At 74.0% G+C, this 20,962-nt stretch overlaps 1 protein-coding gene across 11 annotated transcripts in view; it reads left to right on the forward strand.

Annotated features, from left to right (window-relative positions):
• The first annotated feature begins 737 nt into the window (after positions 1–737).
• Positions 738–20,962, forward strand: part of DNMT3A (DNA methyltransferase 3 alpha) — a 49,778-nt gene continuing 29,553 nt past the window's right edge. For 4 of the 11 annotated variants that reach the window (XM_048053418.2, XM_048053422.2, XM_048053420.2 and 1 more), the window contains exons 1-2: positions 12,706–13,479; positions 14,214–14,318. In XM_048053418.2, coding sequence (XP_047909375.2) covers positions 12,721–13,479; positions 14,214–14,318 — 864 coding nt within the window. In that variant the 5' untranslated portion in view covers positions 12,706–12,720. Of the gene's footprint in view, positions 889–5,216; positions 5,531–5,770; positions 5,790–8,470; positions 8,694–12,705; positions 13,480–14,213; positions 14,319–17,535; positions 17,686–19,917; positions 20,055–20,962 lie in introns of those variants that run through there. The other 7 variants (XM_066995232.1, XM_066995235.1, XM_066995233.1 and 4 more) reach the window with 6 other exon arrangements.

The following is a 20,962-nucleotide window of genomic DNA, read 5'->3' on the forward strand; positions in this document are numbered from 1 at the left end:
ACCCCGGCCGTGCGCACGCTGCACGCACAGCACCCATGGCCCCGCTTGGCTTGGCCCTGCTCACACCAGCACTGCACGGCCCGGCACTGTACGAAGCCCCTTGCCTTGGCAGCAGCCTTTCTAGCTCGGCATTGCGTGGCACGGCTCAGCTTGGCATGGCACGGCCTGGTGCTGCTCAGAGCAGTGCTGCATGGGCTGGCACCGCTCAGTTCCACCCAGCACGGCTCGGCACGGGTCAGCACTGCTGGGCTCAGCCCGGCTCAGCCCGGCTCAGCTTGGCTCTGGTCCAGCTCTGCACGGGACTGCTGGCCTTGGCTAAGCTTGTCCAGCCCTTGCAGGACATGGCATGGCTTGGTTTGGCTCGGCTTGGCTTGGCCTGGTCCAGCACGGCTTGGCACGCCTTGGCCTGTCCTGGCTTGGCACCGCACACCATGCGGTGCCTTGACCCAGTCCGGGCCAACCCGGCACGGCTCGGCCTGGCTTGGCACTGCACCAAGCGCACGGCACTTGACTAAGCTCGCCTTGGCCCAGCACGGTCTGGCTCAGCACGGCTTGGCTCGGCGCATCTTGGCACGGCGCAGCACGGCCGGATCACGCGCCGGCACGGCTCAGCCGGGCGCTACCCCGCGCTGTCCCGGCGGGGCCCTGCCGTGCCGAGCCGTGCCGAGCCGTGCCGAGCCGTGCCGAGCCGTAGCGGCGGCGGAGGGCGCTAGGACCGCGCGGCGGGCGGCGGGCGGGCGGCTCGGTGCTGCAGTGGAGGCGGCGGCGCTGCGGGAGGAGGCCTCGCCGGGCAGCGCAGCGGCGGCTCGGCGCGGCTCGGGGCGGCTCGGCGCGGCTCGGCACGGCTCGGCACGGCTCGGCACGGCGCGCCGGGCCCGCACGGCCCAGGTAACGGCCCCGCGGCGGCGCGCGCCCGGCTTCCCCGACGCCCCCCCCCCCCCCTCCCGTAGCCCCCCCTCCCGGGACGGGCACCCCCCCGGTTTCCCCCCCCCCGGTTTCCCCCCCCCCCTCCCGTTGGCACGGCTCGGCACGGCTCGGCCCGCGCGGCGCCCCCAGCCCCGTGCTCTCCCCCCCCCCCCCCTCCCGCTGCCGGCGGCGGGGCCGGGCGGGCGCGGAGGAAAAGCAGGAAAAGATGGCAGCGGCCGCCCGGCCCCCCCCCCCCGGGCCCCCCCCCTCTCCCCCGGTGCCCCCCCCCGGCCCCCCCCGGGCCCGTCCCCGCCCCGCCGGGCCCCGCCGCGTCCTTGAGCGCCCGGGCGGGCGGCTGAAGGGCAGCGCCGGGCCGCCCCCGGCCCCGCTCCCGAGCACGGCTCGGCTCGGCTCGGCACGGCTCGGCACGGCGGCGGGGCCCCCCCGACCCCCCCGTGTCGGTGGTTTTTGTTTGGTTGGTTGTTTGTTTTTTCCCTCCTCCTCCTCCGCTCCCCCCCCCCCGCCCCGTTCGCCCCGTCCCGGGAGCATCGCCCCGAGTGGGGGAGCACGGCCCGGAGGGGAGGGGGACGGGGCAGGGGGTGGGGGACAGGGACGGGGGGGGGGGTAGGGGACGGGGGGTAGGGGTACAGGGTATGGGATAGGGGTAGGGGTAGGGGTAGGGGATGGGGGATAGGGGTAGGAAGTGGGGGATAGGGGTACGGGATGGGGATGGGGGATAGGGGTTGGGAATGGGGGACAGGGGGTAGGGATGGGGGATAGGGGTAGGGAATGGAGATAGGGGTAGGGGATGGGGGACAGGGGATGGGGAAGGGGGACGGGGCATGCCCAGGCTGGAGCAGGGGCTGCGGGCAGGCCGGGAGCCGGGGCTGCTGCTGCCTGCGCCCCGTGCACGCTGTGCGTCCTGCCTGCGCCCTGCCTGTGCCCTGTGCGCCCTGCCTGTGCTCTGCCTGCACCCTGCCTGCGCCCCGTGCACCCTGCCTGCACCCTGCCTACAGCCTCTGCGCCCTGCCTGCACCCTGTGCATCCTGCCTGCGCCCTGCCTGCACCCTGTGCTCCCGGTGCTCTCTGCCTGTCCCCCTCCTGCCTGCCCCTGCCCATCCCCTGCCTGCCCCCCAGCCCCTGCCTTCCCCCCGCACCCCCTCACTGCCCGCCTGCCCCCTGCCCCCCCCCCGTGCGGCCCCGCAGCCCCCAGGCCCGGCGGAGTTCAGCCGGGTGCTTGGTGCCCGCGGAAAGTTTCTCTTAGAGGAAAAAAAAAAAACACACAAAAATAAACCCAAAAACCAAACCCACGCGAACTAAAAAAGCAACCGCAGAGCGCCCCGGGGCTGCAAGCAGGAGGGGGCCGGGAGCAGCCGGGCCAGGGCCCAGCAGGCGCCCAGGTGCCCGGCCTCTCCGCGGGCACGGCTCAGCTCCGCGCTCCCTTTCCCCTCCTCTCTCTTTCTTTTTCCTCTCTTTTTGGGTGTTCGTGCGTGCGAACCTGTGGGCAAATGAAATTTTCCTCTTCGCTCAGTTCCTCTTTCTTTATTTCTTCCCTTTGTGTGACGTAGACGGTGTCACCACGGGATTGGTGCTCGGTGCTGGCAGGGCTGCACGGCGTGCGGGGTGGCAGGAGCCAGCGGTGCCGCGACCGCCCGGCCCCGTGGGGCGAGCGGCGGGGGGCCTGGGCCGGACCCCCCCCAGCACCCGTCCCCGGGCCGCGGGCGGGCAGGAGAGCGGCCGGTGTGACACCAGGCGGCGGCTCCCGGCAGCTCCCGCGCGTGCAGTGGCCTTTTCGTGCTGAGTCAGCTCGAAACTTCCTAGCAGGAGCCTCTTTTCGCAAAATGAAGTGCCCGCAGACATCTCGAGGAAATAAGGGATGCCTGGGCGCTTCCCCGGCTGCCGGAGCGCGCTGTGAGCGCAGGGGCGTTTGGGAGAGCCCCCCGGGTCGGTGGGTTCGGGGTGGCCCCCGCCTCGCCGTCCGGAGGAGCCACGACGATGCCGGGGCTCTGAGAAGCCTCCGCGGCCGCCCCTTCGCCCCAGCCTGCCCCGGGCGCGGTGCCGGCCCCAGCCGTCGCGGGCGGCCGCTTGGGGACCTCCAGGTGCTGGGTCTCGTGCGGGTATTTTTAGGATGTGCATCTGCATCCCTGCCCGTGCCGGCCCACGCGCTCTGCCCGCGCCCTGCTGCCCGCGGTGCTGCAGGAGGCCGGACCCGCCGGCACCAGCAGCAAGTGCCGGAGCTGGGTGGCAGGGTGGGCACACTCCTGGTGCACACGCATGTGCCAGGTGCCCCCCTGCCCTGCCCCGTGGCAGCTCCGTAGGTACAGAGATGCCGTCCCCTCTGCTTCGGTGCATGGACCTGCTGTTCCTTGACGCCAGGGGCTGGTCTTCGCCAGTGCCACCCGCACAGCGCGAGGACAGGAGACCTTGGGGCGCGCTGGGCCAGCTCCTGCACCGCAGGGCACGGGAAGCGCCGCTCCTGCTGGGCTCGTTCTGCGGCTCGCCACCCTTCCCAGTTACAGACTCGTGCCCAGTCCCCAGGTCCCATCACCCGGCTCCGGCTCCCAGCCCCTGCTCTGGTGTCTGCTCTGTGTCCCTCTGCCCGGCAGAGGCTTTCGGCGCTGCCCGTCGCTTTCTGCCCACAAAGGCACTTGCTCACTGTAATCAAATCATCTCTCAGCCATTTTTTTCCAATAAGCCAAACCCATCGAGCTCTCCGGCCGTGAGGCATTTTCTTGGCTTGTGAGCCTGGCCGTGGCCCCGTCCTGGCCCCCTCCAGGCTTTCACCGTCCTGTCTGCAGGAGGGGAGCGGGGCCAGAGCCGTGTCCTGGCGCTGGTGTCCCCAGTACATGACCGTCCCATGGGCAGTTTCGTCTGGATCCCGCCTTTGCCAGCGTCGAAGCTTTGCAGGATCCGGCCCTGTTTAGGCCTGCAACTTGTGTTTTAGTTTGCTTGCAGCGCGGCTTTGCAGTGCACGGCAGTGCTCCGCTCCCCAGGGAGCAGCGCAGCGTAGTGCTGGGCAGTGCATCGCTCCCCGGGGCACAGTTACGTGCACTGCAGCACAGTGCAGTGCAGTGCCTCACTGCCAGGTGTGCAGCGCAGCGCAGTGCATTGCTCCCTGGGGTGCTGGACTGCTCCCCAGGGTGCGGCATGGGGCAGCACGGTGCTTCCCTCCCCGGGGTGCAGCTCAGGGCAGTGCGTTGCTCCCCAGGGTGCACCGCCTCCCCCCTCAGGGTGCGGTGTGGCACAGCGCGGGGCAGTGCAGCGTGCCCCAGGGTGCAGCGCATCACTCCTGGGGTGCAGCTCAGGGCAGTGCGTTGCTCCCAGGGGTGCAGCTCAGGACAGCGCAGCGCTCCCTGGGGTGCAGTGCAGCGTGTTGCAGCGTGGAGCAGTGCATCACTCCCTAGGGTGCAGCTGAGGGCAGTGCATTCCTCGCTGGGTTGCGGTGCGGCGTGTTGCAGCGTGGAGCAGTGCCTCGCTGCTGGGGTGCAGCTCAGGGCAGAGCATCGCTCCCTGGGGTGCAGCGCCGCGTGTTGCAGCGGGGGGCACCGCGTTGCTCCCCGGGGCGCGGCGGGGGGCCGGTTTGCTGGTGCCACCCTCCCTCCACCCCTGCCGCGTTTTGGGGAGCAGAGGGGCTGCCGCCTCGTGCTATGGAAGCCCCTCGCGGGCGGTTCCTGGAGGCCGCCCCACACGTCGCGGCCGTGGCCGGTTCCCCTGCCCGACAGGAGCCCCGCGGAGCGGCGCGGGCGGATATTTAGCCCGTAAGTTCGCATTACGGGGGGGCGCGGGGGCCGCGCGCGGGCGAGGTCAGCGCCGTGCCCACGACGGCGGTTTCGCCGCAGCCGTCTGTCGGAGCCGGTGGCACGGGAGACGCCGTCGCCGCTCGCCCCTCGGCTCCGCGCGGCGCCGCTTGCTTTCGGCCGGGGTCTGTCCCCGGTTCCCCCCGGCGCGGGGGGGGGGGGGGGGCCGCGGGAGCCCCCCCGCCGTGAGTCAGGGGTGCCGAGCGGCGGGGGGCGGCGGAGGGGGGGCGCGGGTGACTCACGGCCGCGGCTCCCGTCCCTCTGAGTCAGCCCCGAACTTCTTCCCCGGTGCCGGGGAGGGGGGGGAGGAGCGGTGACTCAAGGCGGCGACGATAATAATAATCCGCTGCGGCACTTGTCGCGGGGAAGGGGCTCGGACGGGGCCCCCCGCGCGTCCCCGGCGAGCCCGGCGGGTGTCGCCGCGGCGGGGGCGCCGCGGGGGGCGGCGCGGCCGGGTCACGTTAGGACAGGGCGCACCGGGGCGCGTCCCGGCGGGGCCGGGGGGGGGGCGCGCGGCTCGGGGCGGGGGGAGCCGGGGAGGCGCCTCCGGCTCGCGGCGTCTGGGGCCGGCGGGAGCCGAGCGGCCCGGCCGCCGTCGCCTAAAATGGCTGTTGGGCTCCCGCGGGCCGCCGCCGGGAGCTGCGGCGTCCCCAAATAAAGGCGGGCGCGGGTGCGGGCGCGGGTGCGGGCGCGGGTGCCGGCGGCGCGCATCACCGCAGGTAACCTACTTCCACCGCCTCTGCCGCCGCCGAGCGTGACTCCTCCGTGCGGGAGCGGCGCGGGCCGGGGCGAGCGGTTCCCCCGCTCGCCGCCGTCACCGGTGTCAGGTCAGCCCCGGCGATAAATAGGGAGGGAGGCAGGAGGGAGGGCGGCGAGTCCCTCCCCGCGCCTCGGCGGCGAGCGCGGGCAGCCCCGGCCGGCTGCGAGCAGCGGGGCCGCGGCCCCCCCCCCGCACCACCCCCCCCGGCCCCGCACCAGCCGAGGGGATGCCCCGCGGGGTCCCCCCCGCAGCCGGCGGTGCGGGAGCGCGGTGACGGCGGCGGTGGCCGTGGCCTAGCGCGGGGACGACGCGGCCCCGGCCCGCGGGTAAGAGCGGGGACGGCGGCGGGGACCCGGCGGTGGGGCTGGGGGGGGGGGGGGGGGGGGGGGGGGGGGGCCCGGTGCCGCCGGCTTCTCCCCGGCTTTGTTCCGCGTCCCCCCCGCCCTGCGGGTGCCGGGGGTTTTGTACGCAGCCCAACTATTTTTAGTGCGCTCGGAGACCATGTTTGCTGGAAGCGAATCAAAGCCTGCGAGCTGGAGATTTTTCCGCGCGAGGCTGCGCACGGCGCGGGCTGCGGGCACGGGGGTGCCCGAGCCGGGGGGCTGCGGGGGGCTGCGGGGGTCCTGCCCCCCCCGGGTGGGCTGGTGGGGATGGGGGGGACGGGATGGGGGGGCTGGAGGGGGACCGAGATGGTTTTGGGGGATGTGGGGACGGCGTCCGCAGCGGCGCTGCAGGCGGGGACCCGTGGGGAGCGGGGGACGCCGGGGACATCGGGGACACCAGCAGCCTGCGGTGCCTGCGGGCCTCGTGGGCATGGGGGGTGCAGCCCGGGGGGGACGGGGAGCCCCTGCTCCGGAGCTGCGTGGGACGCGGCCGGGTGTCCCCAGGTGTTCCCCGGCAGCACGTGGCCTCCCGTGCCCGCGGACGTGGCTTCGCCCGGGCACCGCGCAGCGGGGAGCGGGGCTGGGGGCGGCGGGGGCACGGGCAGGGACGGGGGCACCGCCAGCACTGGGATGGCGAGGGGGGATGTGAGGTGCCGTGCCGTGCCGAAATGTGTGCCGTGCCGTGCCGTGCCGGGCAGCGTGCCGTGCCGTGCCGTGGTGCCAGCGGTGTGGCAGCCCCGGGACAGGCACCTGGGGCGGTGACACGGGGGTGCGCGGCGCTGCCCGGTGCCAGCCCCGGCCCCTCACCAAGGGGCACCAGCCCCAAGGTCGGGGTCCCCCCGAGCCGCAGGGAGGGGAGCGGCGGGGCTGCGAGCGCAGGGCCAGCTCCGAGGAGCTTGGCAGAGACCAGGCGTGGGCAGAGCCTGTGCTGCAGGGGGCTCGTGGGGACACTGCCCCAGGGACGGGGACAGGGACAGGGACACAGGGACGGGGCTTCCCCGTGGAGGTTCCCTGACAGGTGGCAAAGGAGGGGCCGGGGGAAGCCCTGCAGGCTGTGTGCAGGCGGCGGGGGACACAGCGTGCACCCCCATCCTGCGCCCCCATCCTACGCCCCCATCCTGCACCCCCAGACCCCATCCTGCACCCCACACCCTATCCTGCGCCCGCACCCCGCACCCCCACCCCGCAGCCCTGCCCCACAGCCCCATCCCGCACCCCCAGCCTGCCTCCCACCCTCCCCACCCGCGTCCCAGCCCCAGGCACGAGGGGCCGGGGGGCTGAAAACGGGGGGCTGGAGACAGCCGAGCCTTGTCCGAGCCGCCCCCCACCCCCGCCGGCCCCGCTGCCCCCAGCCCAGCACCCCGCGCTCGGGGGTGCCGCCACCGGGCCGGGGGGAGGCTGCGGCAGCGGCGGGGCCCCCGCTCCCCCCCGCAGGCAGCCCCGCGCCGCAGGCAGCCGCGGGGACGGGAGGAACGTGCCGGGGTTTGAGTTTCTGTTCCTAGAAGCAGCGGCCCTGCCCGCCCGGCAGCCCCCCACCCTGCCGGCTGGGAACGAGCTGCGGCTGGAAAGCTCTAGAAACAAATTGCAGCTCCGGTGCCAAAGGCAACAGCAGCCTCGGCCATGGCTAATGCAGGCAGCGTTTTCCATAGCAACAGGTGCTGGGGCTGACGCCTCCGCCGCAGCCCCGCGGGGCCCTGCCTGCGCCTGCACCCCGCTCCCTGCACCCCACAGCCCGCGCCGTGCACCCCGTGCCACGCGCCCCGCACCCCATTCTGTGCATCCCACACCCCGCACCGCTCACTGTGCACCCTGCACCCCGCACCAGGCGCTGTGCAGCCTCCTCCCCGTGCTGTGCACCCTGCATCCCGCAGCCTGCACCCCACACCCCGCACTGTGCACCCCGCACCCCGCACCATGCACTGTGCACCCTGCAGCCTGCACCCCACGCTGTGCCCTGCACCCCGCGCTGCAGCCTGCGCTGTGCACCCTGCTCTGTGTGCCCTGCAGCTCCTGTGTGCGCCCTGCTCTCTGTGCCATGCACCCCGCACTGTGCACCCCACATCCCGCACTGCACACCTTGCGCTGTGTGCCGTGCACTGTGCACCCCATGCTGCGTGTCCTGCGCCACTCACGGTGCACCCTGACCTGTGCTGCACACTGTGCACCCTGCAACCCACGCTGTGCACCCCCTTCCCACGCTGTGCACCCCCTTCCCACGCTGTGCACCCCCATCCCACGCTGTGTATCCCACATCCCACACTGTGCCCCCATCCTACACTGCACCCCCATCCCTCACTCTGCACCCCCATCCCACACCGTGCCCCCACCCCACACCATGCCCCCACCCCACGCTGCACCCTCCCCACACCGCACCACACACCCCGCAGCACGCACCCTGTGCTGCGCGAGGCACAGCCCGTGCCACATGCCCCACGCCACGCTCCGTGCGCCCCGGTGGGGCTGCGGCTCCGCCGCCTGCTGGGGGCGACGCCGGGGGGCACGGCCCAGCCCGGCTGAGTCAAGGTTGCGGCGTGTTAATAATTGCTGGGGGCTGGGGCACGGCGGGCGGGCGGGGGGTGCGGGGCTGGCGCTCCCCCCTCACCCCGTCCCTCTGTTCCCCGCAGGGCAGGAGGATCCCGGCAGGCGCAGGGGCTGGGCGACGGCTCCCGGACCCCTCGGCGGCGCAGAGCCGGAGCGCGGCGGCGGCGGGGCCTCTCCTGGTGCTGAAGCGGCGAAGCTCCCCGGTGCCCGCCCGGCCCCCGCCCTCCGCGCCCCACCATGCCGTCCAGCGGCGCCCTCGACGCCAGCAGCCCCGTGCCGGACCGCGAGGCGCTCGACACGCACAAGGTACGGCCCCGGCACCGCGCGGCACGGGGACAGGGGTGGGGGTCTCCTGGCACCACGGCCACCCCGTCCCTGCGGGAGCCAGGCTGCGGGGGGGCCCCTCCAGCCGTGCTCCCCGCCCCCCCCCCCCCGTGCTGCTGCAGCCTGGGGAGCGCGGAGCTGGGCGGCACAGGGGGGTGCGAGGCTGAGCCGCGGCGGGGATTAGCGGGGATTGAGCTATTTCTGGCAGTGGGGAGGGGAGGGGGGCGACAGGCAGGCTGCTCCCGCCCTGCCGGGGGTGCGGGCGTCCCCTGCTTTGGGGCATCCCGTGCCCTGGGGTCGTGGCAGTGGAGTGGGAGGGGGCACGGGGCGTGGGGCGGCAGGAAGGGCACGCGATGGGGCAGAAAGGGGGGCGTTTGGGGACAGGAGGGGACGACGCACGTGTGCTCAGGGCTCGCCGGGGTGGGGAGAGCAGCCAAGGGGCAGAGGATGGGGTCATGCGTGGCAAGCGCAGGGACGTCGCCAGCTCCCTGCTGCCAGCCAGGATGAGCTGCAGGTGGCCCCTGCCATGGGCCAAGCTGACTGCCCTGCCACCACGGGGGGCTGAGGCTGTCCCCGTCCCCGTGCGACACGCAGAGCCCCCAGCCACGGTGCCAGACCCGGCTGGGGCTCCCCATGCTGGCACTGCCGGGCTGGGCAGTGGGTGGGAGGTGTTCGCCCGCCTGCCGCGGGGTTTAACCCAGCTCCGTCCCCACGCTCCACCCCGTGAGCTATGCGGGGCGAAGCCGTGCTGCAGCCAGGCGGCATGCGGTGCGCGGCTGCGCTCCCGTCACTGCGCCGTGCAGGGGGCTCCCAGCCCCATGTGGAGGTCCCCGACCCCAGTACGTGCCCCTGCTGCTGCCGGAGGGTGCCTCAGCCCCCAGGGAAGCTCTGCACCCATCCCAAATCACCCGGTGCTCTGCCACGGTGCTGTTCCACCACCGGGATGGAGTGGGGCCGAGCAGTGGCTGCCAGAGCAGGCAAGGGGCTGGGCAGGGGCCGCAGGTGCCGCACGGATGTAGGGTTTGTGCTGGGTTTGGGGGTGCCCAGGGACGGTCCCCAGCCAGACCCAGGCGTTGTGGCAGCTCTGGCCGTGGCCTCGGTGCTCCTCTGTGTCCCCGCAGCACAAGGGCCAGCCCGAAGCTGGGTGGCTGCTCCCTTCGTGGCTAAGGCATCGTTCTTCCTCTGGGAAGCAGCAGCGTCCCCGGGGCGCTGGGGACACGGCCTGCCCCGGTCACGGCGTGGGGACCGGGGCAGCTGGCCAGCTGGACGCCGGCCTGCCGCAGGCAGTGCGGGGTTGGGGTCATCTGAGTTCCTCCGGGCTCCCTCGGCCGTGGCGGCTGCGCGGTGCCTGCCGCTCGGGCAGGAAGGTGCCCCCACCGCGCTGGTCCCCTCGCCGTGTCGGTCCCCTCGCCGTGCACCCGCTGCAGCCGTCGTTCCCAGCCGCCGGACGGGGCGACCCGTGTGTCCACTTGGAAAGCGTCCAGCGTGTTATTGGCACAGCTGGGCGTCGGGGATGGATAATGGGGGAGATCGAGCGCTTTCTGCTCCTGTGGGAGGTCGCGGGGTGTGAAGCCGGAGCGGGGCCGCGCGTTCCACGCAGGTGACCGGCACCAGGAGCCGCAGCGGGGAGCTGGCGCCGTGGGGCTGGGGAGGAGGCGAGCGTGGGGCCGACGGCTGCGGGGTGCTGCCTGCGGCACGGGGGCGGGTTGGGGTCTCCATCCCCTGCCGGGCTGCAGCACGGTGCTCACTGGCCCGTGCCATGCCAGGGACAGCTCACATGCCCGCAGCCGTCCCCGTCCTTCAGGCCAGCAGCTCACCCCGCGGGACCCCGGTGGGGTGACAGCGCTGTGCTGGGGCTCTGCCTCGCCAGCTGGGGTCCCTGCGAGCCCCCGGGCTGGACGTGACCGCGCCGGGCTGAGCTGTCCCAGCCTGACCCCGCCGGGATGCGGCACCACAGGCGGGGAGGTCACCTCTGCAGGAGGGACGCGCGCTGCCATGGCGCCAGGCCGTGCCGGTGCCATCGGCGCCGTGCCAGCGAGGCTTAGCCAGGGGCTTCCTGCGCCCCCGCTCCTCTGCCCTGCCAGGCTGCTGCCCCCCCGCCGCTGCCGGCCCCGCTGCAGCCGGGAGCTGGGACCCGGCGGCGCTGCAGCGGCAGCACTGCGTCATGCAGCAGCTCTCCCCTCGGAGGTGGTTTCCCTCCGGGTTGTTGCTTGGCAGCGGCGGAGGAGCGCTGCGCCGCGCTGCGGGGACGCGCCAGGCTCTTCAGCGAGCCCCGGGGAGATGAGGAGCGGGGTGATTTATGGGGAGATGACTCAGCTCCGAGCGGGCTGGAGGCAGCGAGGGGCTGCAGCGTCAGGCGGTGGGGGCGCAGCCCCCGGCTCTTTTTGCCAGCCCCCCTTGCTCTGGGGCTGCATCCCTGCGCCTCCTTTCCCTGCCTGGCTTTTCGGGGCGCAGGCGCTGCCCTGGGGGTCCCTGCAGCCCCCTGGTGCTGTGCCAGACCCTGTGCCCCCAGCCCAGCAGTGCAGGGATGGCGCCGAGCCCCACGGCGGGGCTGCCCCATGCTTACAGGGCCGGGCAGAGAGTGGTGGGGCCGGCTTGTGGGGTGCACGTGGGGGCTCTCCCTGGGGTGGATCCCCACCACCCCTCGCTGCAGCATCCCTTGAGCCAGCGTGCAGCAGCGCTGGGAGCGGGGTGAGCCCTGGATGAGGCCCAGGCTGAGTGCTGAGGCTGGGGGGCTGCCCCGTGGTGCTGGGGGGCCCTGCGCATCCCACCTCCAGCCGCAGGATCTGGCCACTGCTTTCCCCAGCAGGTCGCTGCGCCCAGCACCGCCTCGCCGGGCAGGCATCGCAGCCACGGGGCTGCTCCGTGGTGCCCAGGCTGGGGGCACTGCAGAGACCCCTCCCCGCAGGGCACAGCAGCACCCCCCGGGGGGGGAGAGGGCACTGCCTGGGGGCCCTGCGAACTGCACCCACCCTGCACCCTCCTGCGCGTGGCTCCGGCACAGCCTGGGGCTCGCTTTGGGGATTGCAACGAAGCCTCAGCGCCGCCGCCGCTGCCCCGGGGGCCGCGCACCCCCAGCAGCCCCGGGAGCCTCCCGCAGCTCGCTGTGCACCCTGATCCCGCGCCGCAGCAGGGCTGGCCGGCCGGCACGGCCCGTGTGCCAGCAGCGCGCCTGACACCCCGCTGTACATTTCCCTTACATCCAGCATAAACACGGCCGCGGCCCGGCTCCCAGAGCCCGGCCAAAGTCAGCACGTGGGCGCGGAGCGGCTGCCCGGAGGGACGGGTTTCGTGGGGCTCGCCGTGCCCGCGGCCTTCCCGCTGCCGGGAGCACGTGCAGTGCTGGGCGAGCGGGCCCCCCACGTGCCAGCACCGGGGTGAGCGGCCCCATGTCTGCAGCGCAGGTCCCCGAACGCTCGCGGTGCCGGGAGCTGCTCGTTCCCACCGGGGGGCCGGCCAGAAATCGGCCTGACTGCCGGGATGGGCGCCCACCGCTCCGGGACCGCCACGGCCCCGCTCTCCAGGAACGGAGCTGCGTGCCCGGGGGCGGCTCCAGCTGGGACAAAGTGCAGCGCCGCGTGGTTTGGCAAGGCGCGCTCCCGCGGCCGCGGCAGGGGGGGCTGAGCTCCGCTCCCCCCTGCCACGGTCTCCCCGGCACGCTCCTCCCTGGCGCAAGCGTTGCACGGGGCCAGAGACGTGGGGAATGAGTGCCTGCAAGGAGCTGGCTCTCCCCAGCCCCCCGTCCTCTCCTGGGGACCCTGTGGCCCCCGAGGCTGGAGCTGGCCCGGCTGGGAGCGCTGGGAGCCCTGTGTGCGCCTGTGCTTGTGCCAGCACCAGGTCCCACGCTGACCCCAATCAGTGTGGGGCTGGCACAGACCAGGGAGAGATCCCAAGGGCACGTTTGGTGTTTGGGGCCAGCATGGCACAGACGTGACCGGTGCCAGCGCCGCAGCCGTGGCATGCTGGTACCGTGGTGGAAGGAGAGGGGCTTCAGGGGGAGCAGAAGCCCATGGGGAGCTCGCGGCGCCTCTGCAGACCCCGTTCGGATCCTGTGCCGGGACTGTGCTCAAACCGCGCTCCTGACGTCGTCCTTGGACCCGTCCCAAAACCTCCCGATCGGGGCCGCGTGGAGCTCCGAGCCCCAGGCAGGAGCCCCCCGGGTGCTGCAGAGCTGTGCCACAGCCCCTGCCCACTCTGCCCTGGCTTCCCGGCTGTGGTGCGGGGCCAGGGCAGGGCCGAGGCCAGGCAGGCTCCTTGCACACCCGCCCCAGGTGCTGTGCAGGGCTGGCGGGGATCTCCAGGGATCCTAGATGGGCTTCACAGCCTCCGAGCCCCTGGCCTCGCCGTGCTGGAGCCAGCCACGGTGCTCCGAGCCCTCTCTCCGTGCCCGGTTTGGGTCTGTGCAGGGGACGTGGGCCTGCAGGGGGGTGGCTCAGAGCAGGGAGCTGCTTCTGGACACCGGCCCTGGGGCACGGCACATGCCCCCCGCAGGCTGGGCCCCGCTGGGCAGCCCCGCTCGGCCCGTGCTGGGTGCCGCCGGCGGTGCCGCGGGCACCAAACGCAGTGCCCGTGCCGCGGGCAGCCCCCGGGCAGGAATGCGGCCGGGGCCGGGCGAGTGCAGCTGGATGTCGGAGCTGTCTGGCTGCCAGCTCCCATCCCCTCCCCGGCCTCTCCCTCGCCGCCCCCCCGCCGGCCTCTCCGCCTTCCCCGCTCCCCCCTCCGCGGCCTCTTCCTGCCTTGGCCGCGGCCGAGATCTTCTGGGGCTCAGGTGAAACGCTCCCCGCCGCCGCGGGACGCGCCGGGCCCCGCGCAGCCCAGTCCCCCGCCGCCGCCGCCGCCTCGGCCTCTCCGGGCACGGGCACGTCCCCGGCCGTGCCGCGGTGCTGGGCGCGGGCAGACGGTTCCTTTCCCGGGGCCAAGCCCAGAGGGGACCAGGGAAGGGGCCCCCAGAGCTCTGCGGGTGGTGGGGAAGAGCAGGCGGCTGCCTGCGTGCTGGCTCCTGCGTCCTGCCCGTGTCCCTGGGGGCCTTGGGGTCCACACAGCCCTGAGTGGGGTGCGGGGGGTGCAGGAGCCCCCAGCCCCACACGTGCAGGGCTCCGGCAGGTTGTGGGGGCTGGCGCGTCCCCCCGAAGTGGCGGCACTGCAGGCCGCACGGGGCAGGAGCGCTGCAGCCCCGCTGCGTTGCCAGGCCGAGGTGCCCGGCCCCACGGCGGTGCGCCCAGCCCCATGGCGAGGGCTGGCCCCAGGCCCTGGAAGAGGTCCTGCTCGCCCTTCGAGCCCCCCAAGGGCGTGGGGAGTCGTGGCGGGTCCCGGCCTGGCCCCCTAGGAGGAGCCGGGCTCATGCAAGCGAAGCAGGGCCAGCGCAAGGTGCCCTGCATGCCGTTGGCACCCATGGGTGCCAGCGAGCCCAGCGCCAAGCAGGAATGGAGCCGTGACCAGGCACCCGGTCTGTGCAGCCCCAGGGCCGGCGGCGTAACCGTCCTCTCTGTCTCCGGCTCGCAGGGGGAAGAGGAGCCCGAGGAGAACCAGAGCAAGGAGGAGAAGCAGGATCCGGGGACGCCCATGAGGAAAGCCGGGCGGCCCGGGCGGAAGCGCAAGCATGCCCAGGTGAGCGCGCGGGGGCGAGGCGGGGGCAGCGGGCGGCCCCCCCGTGGGCGTCCCGCACCGGGCGAGCTGCTCTGGCCCGGGACTACGGCTCCCGACGTGCCGCGGGCCGGCCCGCCTCCCTGCGCCAGCCGCGTGCCTCCGGCCGGGAGGAAAGTCCGAGAGCGGCGCAGCGGCGGGAGGGAAGTGTGTCCCCCCCCCGGCAGAGCCCTCCCCGCCGCAGCCCCAGCGCCTCCCCCTCCCCGCGGCCCCCGGCCAGCTCCTCCTGCCCTGGCAGCGCTCAGGGTTCGGCACCGCTTTGGTCGAGGCCCCGCTGTGCACTTGCTCCCCGTGCAGGGGGCTGGCAGCCCCGCTCCCCCCCGCCAGCTCCCGGTGCTGCGCAGCTCTGGGATGGCCCCTGGGGCTCGCTCCAGCAGCTGCAATAACAAGGGGAATGTGGCTGCGCGGAGCCCAGCTCCCAGCTGGCTTCCCCAGCTCCCACGGCGTGGGCGATGCCCGCTGCCACGGCCCCGCACGCCCCAGCCCCGCTGCAGCCCCTGTCCAGGTGCCTGCATCTCACGGGTGCGGGGCTCAGCGAGCTCCAAGCTGAGCAGCGCTGCTGGGCAGGATCGTGCCGTGCTGCGTGCCGAAGTGCTGCACCCAGCCGTGCCGGGCAGGGCTGTCCCCACGTCCTTGCCCGTGCCGTCCCTGTGCTCCTGCCCAGGCAGGCAGTGGAAATGGCTGCCCCCGGGGAGCGGCCTCGCGGCGCTGCTTGCGCAGGGGAAGGCACAGGGCAGCGCCGCGGGGCTCGCCGCAGGGTGGTGCCGCAGGGGTGGAGGGGCCCAGGCAGCAGCAGGCCCTGGCGGGGCGCCGGGTTTGGGCACCCTGTTCCAGCAGCACGCGAGGTGGCGGCTCTGTCCTCACGAGCGGTGGCACGGGGACACGTGGGCACGTGGCGTGCCGGTGGGCACGGCTGGGGAGCGCGCGGTGGCAGAGCCGGTGCTGGGGTGGGAAGGGACCGGCAGAGCTGTGCCAGTCGCCAGGTACCCTGGCACCGTGGTTCAATGCCTGGGGCAGGGGCCGGCGTTCCCCTGGGTGCCACAACCCCACCGGGAAGGCACAGGGACCCCCTGGGCGTGGGGCTGGCGGTGAGGGGCACCGGGGAGCCGCCGCTGCCGTCGCAGAGTGCACGCATGGCTGTGGTGGGGTGCGGTGGCATCGTCCGTGCCCCGGGGCACCAGCAGGGCCGGGTGCCCAGCCTGCGTGGGCAGCGCCCCGTCCCTGTCCCCGCACCCCCACGGGAGGTGGGGGGGGACAGAGCTCCTGCCGGGCCACCCGTGGCTGGAAGCCAGCAGTCTTATGGGGAGCACGTGGAGACAAGCAGGGACGGGGAGCGTTTGCTGCTGAACAAACTTTCTGCAAAGGTTTGCGGCTGTGAAAAGTTTTTGTTCTGTGCTCGGACACGTCCAAAGTCTCAGTGGGGCCGTGGAGGCCTCGCCTGGTGGGACCGTGTGTGGGGCAGGCGCGGTGCGAGGGGGAGCAGTGGGGCGCGGGCCGGGCCGGAGCGCCGGCTATAAATACAGCGGGTGGGAGGTGAGCGCGGGGAGGGCGGGGAGCTGTTGCGGTGGAAGAACAATACTGGCACGGGGACAAGTGGGGAGAAGCCGTCCAGGAACAGGCCGAGCCTGGAAACCGGCAGGGTTCTGACCCTCGGAGGGGGCGACCCTCGGAGAGCCGCGGGACGAGAGGTCCGCGCATCCAGCCTGGGGTGCATCGGTGGCAGCGGCAGTGCCGCGACGCCGGGCACCTCCTGGTGCCCAGTGCTGGGGGCTGGAGGTGGCACGAGCCGGCAGCGGCCCCGGCTCCGAGGGGGGTCCCCAGGCACCCGCACGCCGTGCCCGCTCCGTGCACCGCGCGGCCAGCGGCTCTGCTGCAGTGAGCGGAGCTGGCAGAGCCCTGCGGCCCCGTGGCTGCCCGGGCAGTGCCAGGAGAGCGCCGCTGTGCTTGGGAAAGCCCCGGCCGGGTGTGGGTTGCTATAAATATCCTCCCAGCTGGAGAGCCCCGCGGTGCCGGCTCCTGTGGCGAGGCCAGGCCGTGACCGGAGGAGCTGGACCCAGGTGGAGAGGAGCCAGCGTGCGGTGTGGGGCGCCGGGAGCGGGGGTTAGCCCCTGGGGGCCGGCCGGGGGGCCCCGGCCCCGGGCTCACGCTGGGCAGGCGCTTTGCAGAAGGGTGCTGAGCACCCCCACGGCTGGTGCACCGCTTCGGGACGCAGCAAATATGGGGCCTGGTGGGGGTCCAGGCACCGAGGGCTTGTGCTCCTGCCTTGCTTATCCCAGTGTGTCGGCGGGGCAGGGAGCTCTGCCCCGGCTCCCCAGCCCGGACGGGACTGGGGGGGACGTGGGGCGCAGAGCCGGGAACCCGGCGGAGGCTGTCCGGGGAGGGGGCGGGAAGCCCTTCCTGCAGCTGTAACCGGACCTTTTGTTTTTCCAGGTGTTCGGAGGTATTTTTCCCGAGGGGTGACGTTGTCAGCCAGGTGAGCAGGGCCCGGGGCAGGGAGGCTCTGCCCCAGCACGCTGCTCCCAGCGGGACCATGCGGGCGGCCCCCGCCTGGCTGGGGACCCTGCGGGGACCCAGCTGGGGCCCCTGTGACGCCCTGCGGGGACAAGAAGCACGGCGTATCGGTGTCGGCTCCAGCCGGCAGGCCGTGCCGTGCCATCCCCTGCTGTGCCGTGCTGTTCTGAGCTGTGCCGTGCCGTACTGTGGGGAGCGAAGCCACCTTGAGCTGTGCCGTGCCGTGCCGTGCCGAGCGGTGCCATGCTGTGGACCTGAGACCGGTGCCCCAGGGGGGCTCTGCAGCAGGACACCCCCAGACAGTGTCTCCATGGTCGGCGCTGCGGACAGCAGCGACTCCCAGGTGGTGCTCAGCCGGCCGGGGGAGCGGGCAGGAGCCGTCCCAGTGTGTGCCCAGCACCGTCCTGGCTGCGGTGCGTGGGGGTGGCAGAGCAACGCCGTCCCCTGTCCCCCTGCAGGGACAGGTCCCCGGCACAGCCCCGGCACAGCCCGTGTGCCCCGGCAGCGGCGGGGCCGCCCCGCTCCCGGCAGAGCAGCGTCCTTGGCGGGGGCCCAGCGGCTGTGCAGAGGGGAGGGGAGCGCGGAGAAAGGCAGCGCTTGTTCCCAGGGCCGGCCGGCGTGGAGGAAGCGGGTGGGTGGGAAGGAAGGCAGTGCCGGCCGGGCCAGGCCTTCCTCGGGGGACGGGGACGGGCGCCGGGGTGGATCCCGACCCCTTCCCCTGCGCCTCCCCGGCACGGCAGCAGCGATGCTTGAGCGGCAGCACCAGGACGTGCCGGCGGCGCGGGGGGCCTGGAGAGCCACAGGGTCCGTCCTGACCCAGGTAGGGCTGCAGGAGCGGTGCCGGCGCCGAGGCTGGCCCCGTGGCACAGCCCCCTTTGCAGGCACGGAGCAACGCTGCCGTGCCACAGCGTGCTGGCTGTGTGCCGGCCTTGCTGCCTCTCCCACCCCCTGCACCCCGCCGCGGGACCCCGCACCCTCGCCAGCGCCTGGCTCGGCTTCGCACGCGCTGGGGCAGGAGGAGGGGACGTCAGGTCCTGCGGGGAGGGCACGGCCCTGACGCTCAGCCCTGCCCGTGCGGTCACGTCCCAGGAGGCCGTCGTGCAAGGGAGGCCATGATGAAAGGGAGGCCGTCGTGCAAGGGAGGCCGTCGTGCAAGGGAGGCCGTCGTGCAGGGGGACATGGTGCCTGTCCCGCCCTGGGCTAAGCCCCCAGCACCCCCCGGTGACACAGCCCCCTCCTGCCCGCCCAGCCTTCCTGGCATTGTCCGCCAGCCCCGCGCGGCCCGCGGAGCCCCTGCCCATGGCGGGTGCCGTGCTGGTGGGGGCCGGGGGCGGCGGGCGTGCGGTGACGCCAGCTTCCTGCGGCGGAGGCGGGCAGGGGGCGGCCGTGCCCGCGGGAAGGGCTGCGGGAAGGGCCGCAGCACGGCCGGGAAGGGGCTGCAAGGGAGGAGCTGGAGCAGGGCCAGGGCTCCGGCGCGGCACTGGAGACGCACGGAGCGGAGCGGCCGTGGCTGCGTGGGGAGGGGGCGGGCGGCCAGATCCCGTCCGGGGCGCAGCGGGGCCGTGCTGAGCCCCCCGCGGCCCTGCCTCCCGCCAGCCCGTGCCGCCGCCTAATCCAAACCACATTGGTCGGCGCTTCCCGTTTCCTCCCCGGGAAGCGCACGCAGCCCCTTGCATTGTTTTCGGCACGGCAGCCAGGATGCGGCCCCGAGCGGGAGGCGAGAGCGGGGCTGGGGGCACGCACGGCGGCGGGGACGGGGGGCTGCGGACCCCAGGGGAGGGCAGCAGCCGCCACGGCCGTGCAGGGGGACGGCAGCATGCAGGGAACAGCGGGCAGCAGCTGCCTTAGTGCCCACCACAGGGCCTGCTGCAGGGACGTGGGCCCTCAGCTCGTTCCCGTGCCTCCCCTGCTCGTCCCTCTGCCTTCAACCCTTTACAGCGGGCACAGGAACGCAATGCAGCTCCCAAGCCCTGCTTTGATTCGCCCCTGAACCCCGCTCCGTCCCCCTTCTGAGCCCTCTCTGCCCCCCAGCAGCTCTGATCCCCCGGCCGCTCCGAGCCGTGGTGGTTCAGGCGCCGGCGGTGCGAGGGTGGCAGGGGGACGCAGGGGGGAGCGTGAGCGTGCGCCGCACAATCACTTCCAGACCCTGCGCGAGGCTCGTGTGCAGGCACCGACCCCTCGCGGCTCCCCCTGCTCCCCGGCGTCTCTCTGTGGACGCGGCCGCATCCAGCCCCACGGAGCCGCCCGGGGCACGGCACCGTGCTGCTGGCACACCTTGGTGTCTCCGCAACCCTGTCACTGCAGTCCTGCGGGTTCCAGGGAGCCTGCGCGGTGGCCGCGTGCTGGGCTCGGCGAGGTTTGTCCTTCAGCCTCGTCCTGCTGCGCGCGCCCTTGCTCTTGTCCGGGCTCTCCTGCGGCACAGTGCAGCGAGCCACCTCCGCCCTGCCGGTGGCACGGGCTTTCTGCTGGGCCTGCCCACGGCCACCCTGGGGACCGGGCTGTGCCGGGGCCGGTGGCCGTCTGGCACAGGGAGAGGCTGCTTGGCATCCCCAGGACTGGCAGTGGTGGCTCGCGTGTCCCTGGTGCACGGGCACGCGGTGTCCTCGTGCCCCAGCACAGGCGATGCCGTTGCTCCGGGGGTTGCCGCGTCCCTGGGAGTGGTGGGAGCGGGACCAGCCTGGCTCCAGCTCCCCCCCCCGCCACCGGCACTGCAGCGGGGGCCGTGCAGCACAAACCCTGCACGGCGTGGAGGCCCCGGGGAGCGCTGCCCTGCATCCCCGAGCCCATTGCTGCTACGGCTGGCGCTGCAAGACCCCGCCAGGGTCCCCCCGGCACCCTGCGGCTGCCCCCCCCCCGCCTCTCCAGCCCCGTTCCTCCCCCTGCGGGTTGCCGCGGGCTCGTCCCCTCCTTCCCGGCTCTGCTGGCAGGCTGTGCGCAGCTGCCTCCCCGCCTGCCCCGTCCTTCCCCGCCGCCCTCTCCGGCCGCGCTGCCTGCGCCGGGGCTGGGGCCGGCCGCGAGCGGGTGAGCGAGCGGAGGAAGTGACTGCGGCAGCGGGGCCGGCGGCCGGGCGAGCAGGAAGCGCCCGCCGTGGGGACGCCGCAGCGAGGAGCGCGGTGAGGAGGCGCCTGCGCGCGGGCGGCCGGACAGGGGTCTGGGGTCTGCGCGGCCCACGGCAGGGGATGCACGATGGTAAGCGGCATGCGGACCCCCTCGCCCCCACCCCCGGCAGGCCTGCGGAGGGGGCTCCTGCGCCCTGGGAGTGGCTGGGCCGCGGAGCTGCGCTGCGGGCGAGCGGGTGGCAGCAGCAGTGCAAATGTGGGGTGCGTGGGAGAGCAAAGGCCCCTCCGTCACTTGCCGGCCCCCTCGTGCCCCCCAGGCCTGGGCTCCCACCCCACACCTCGTCCGAGGCGCCCCCCCCGGGGGCAGGGGAAGGGCGCGCAGCGCAGCCCGGGCACCCTGCTCACGCCAAGCCTGGCTGGCAGCTCGGCATTTGCTTCCTCGCCGCCTGGCTCCTCGCCACCGAACGGTGCATCCTGGGACCTGTAGTTCGCTGGGGGGCAGGGGGAGGACGGTGCCTGCCGCCAGCTCCCCGCTGCGCCACCCGGGCCCCGGAGCACGCTGCCCCCCGGCACCGCAGGGACCCCGAGGTGGGCGCTGGCAGCGGCGCAGGGAAGGTGCCGGCTCACCGCCCGGCCCCCCAGCACTTCCTGGCGTCGCTGCCACAGAACCGGGGGGCTCTGCCCCGGTAGGGCAGGCCCAGCTGGGCCATGAGCAGGCCTGGGGCCTCCTGCTCCGTCCCAGGGCTGTAGCAAAACCGCTGCGGCTCCAGGCCTCCTGCAGAGCTGGCGCTGCGGTGAGGGAGGCGAGCGCAGGGCTTGGGGTGCACAGGCTCACGGAGGCGAGCGTGGAGCACAGGAAACAGCCGGGCGCCACCGCCTTGGCTCGGGGAGGCAGCGGCAGCACCCGCGGGTGTCAGCCCTCGGGGAGTTCGCCTGCCCGTGTCCCAGGGCTGGCAGAGCCGGGGTGACACCGGGGTTTGTACCGCCGGCAGCGCACGGGGCCGCGGGGAGGCCGGTGACGGTGCGAGGCCCCTCGCG

The sequence above is a fragment of the Anser cygnoides genome, chromosome 3 (genome assembly GCF_040182565.1).
Source record: "Anser cygnoides isolate HZ-2024a breed goose chromosome 3, Taihu_goose_T2T_genome, whole genome shotgun sequence".
NCBI classification, from domain to species: domain Eukaryota; kingdom Metazoa; phylum Chordata; class Aves; order Anseriformes; family Anatidae; genus Anser; species Anser cygnoides.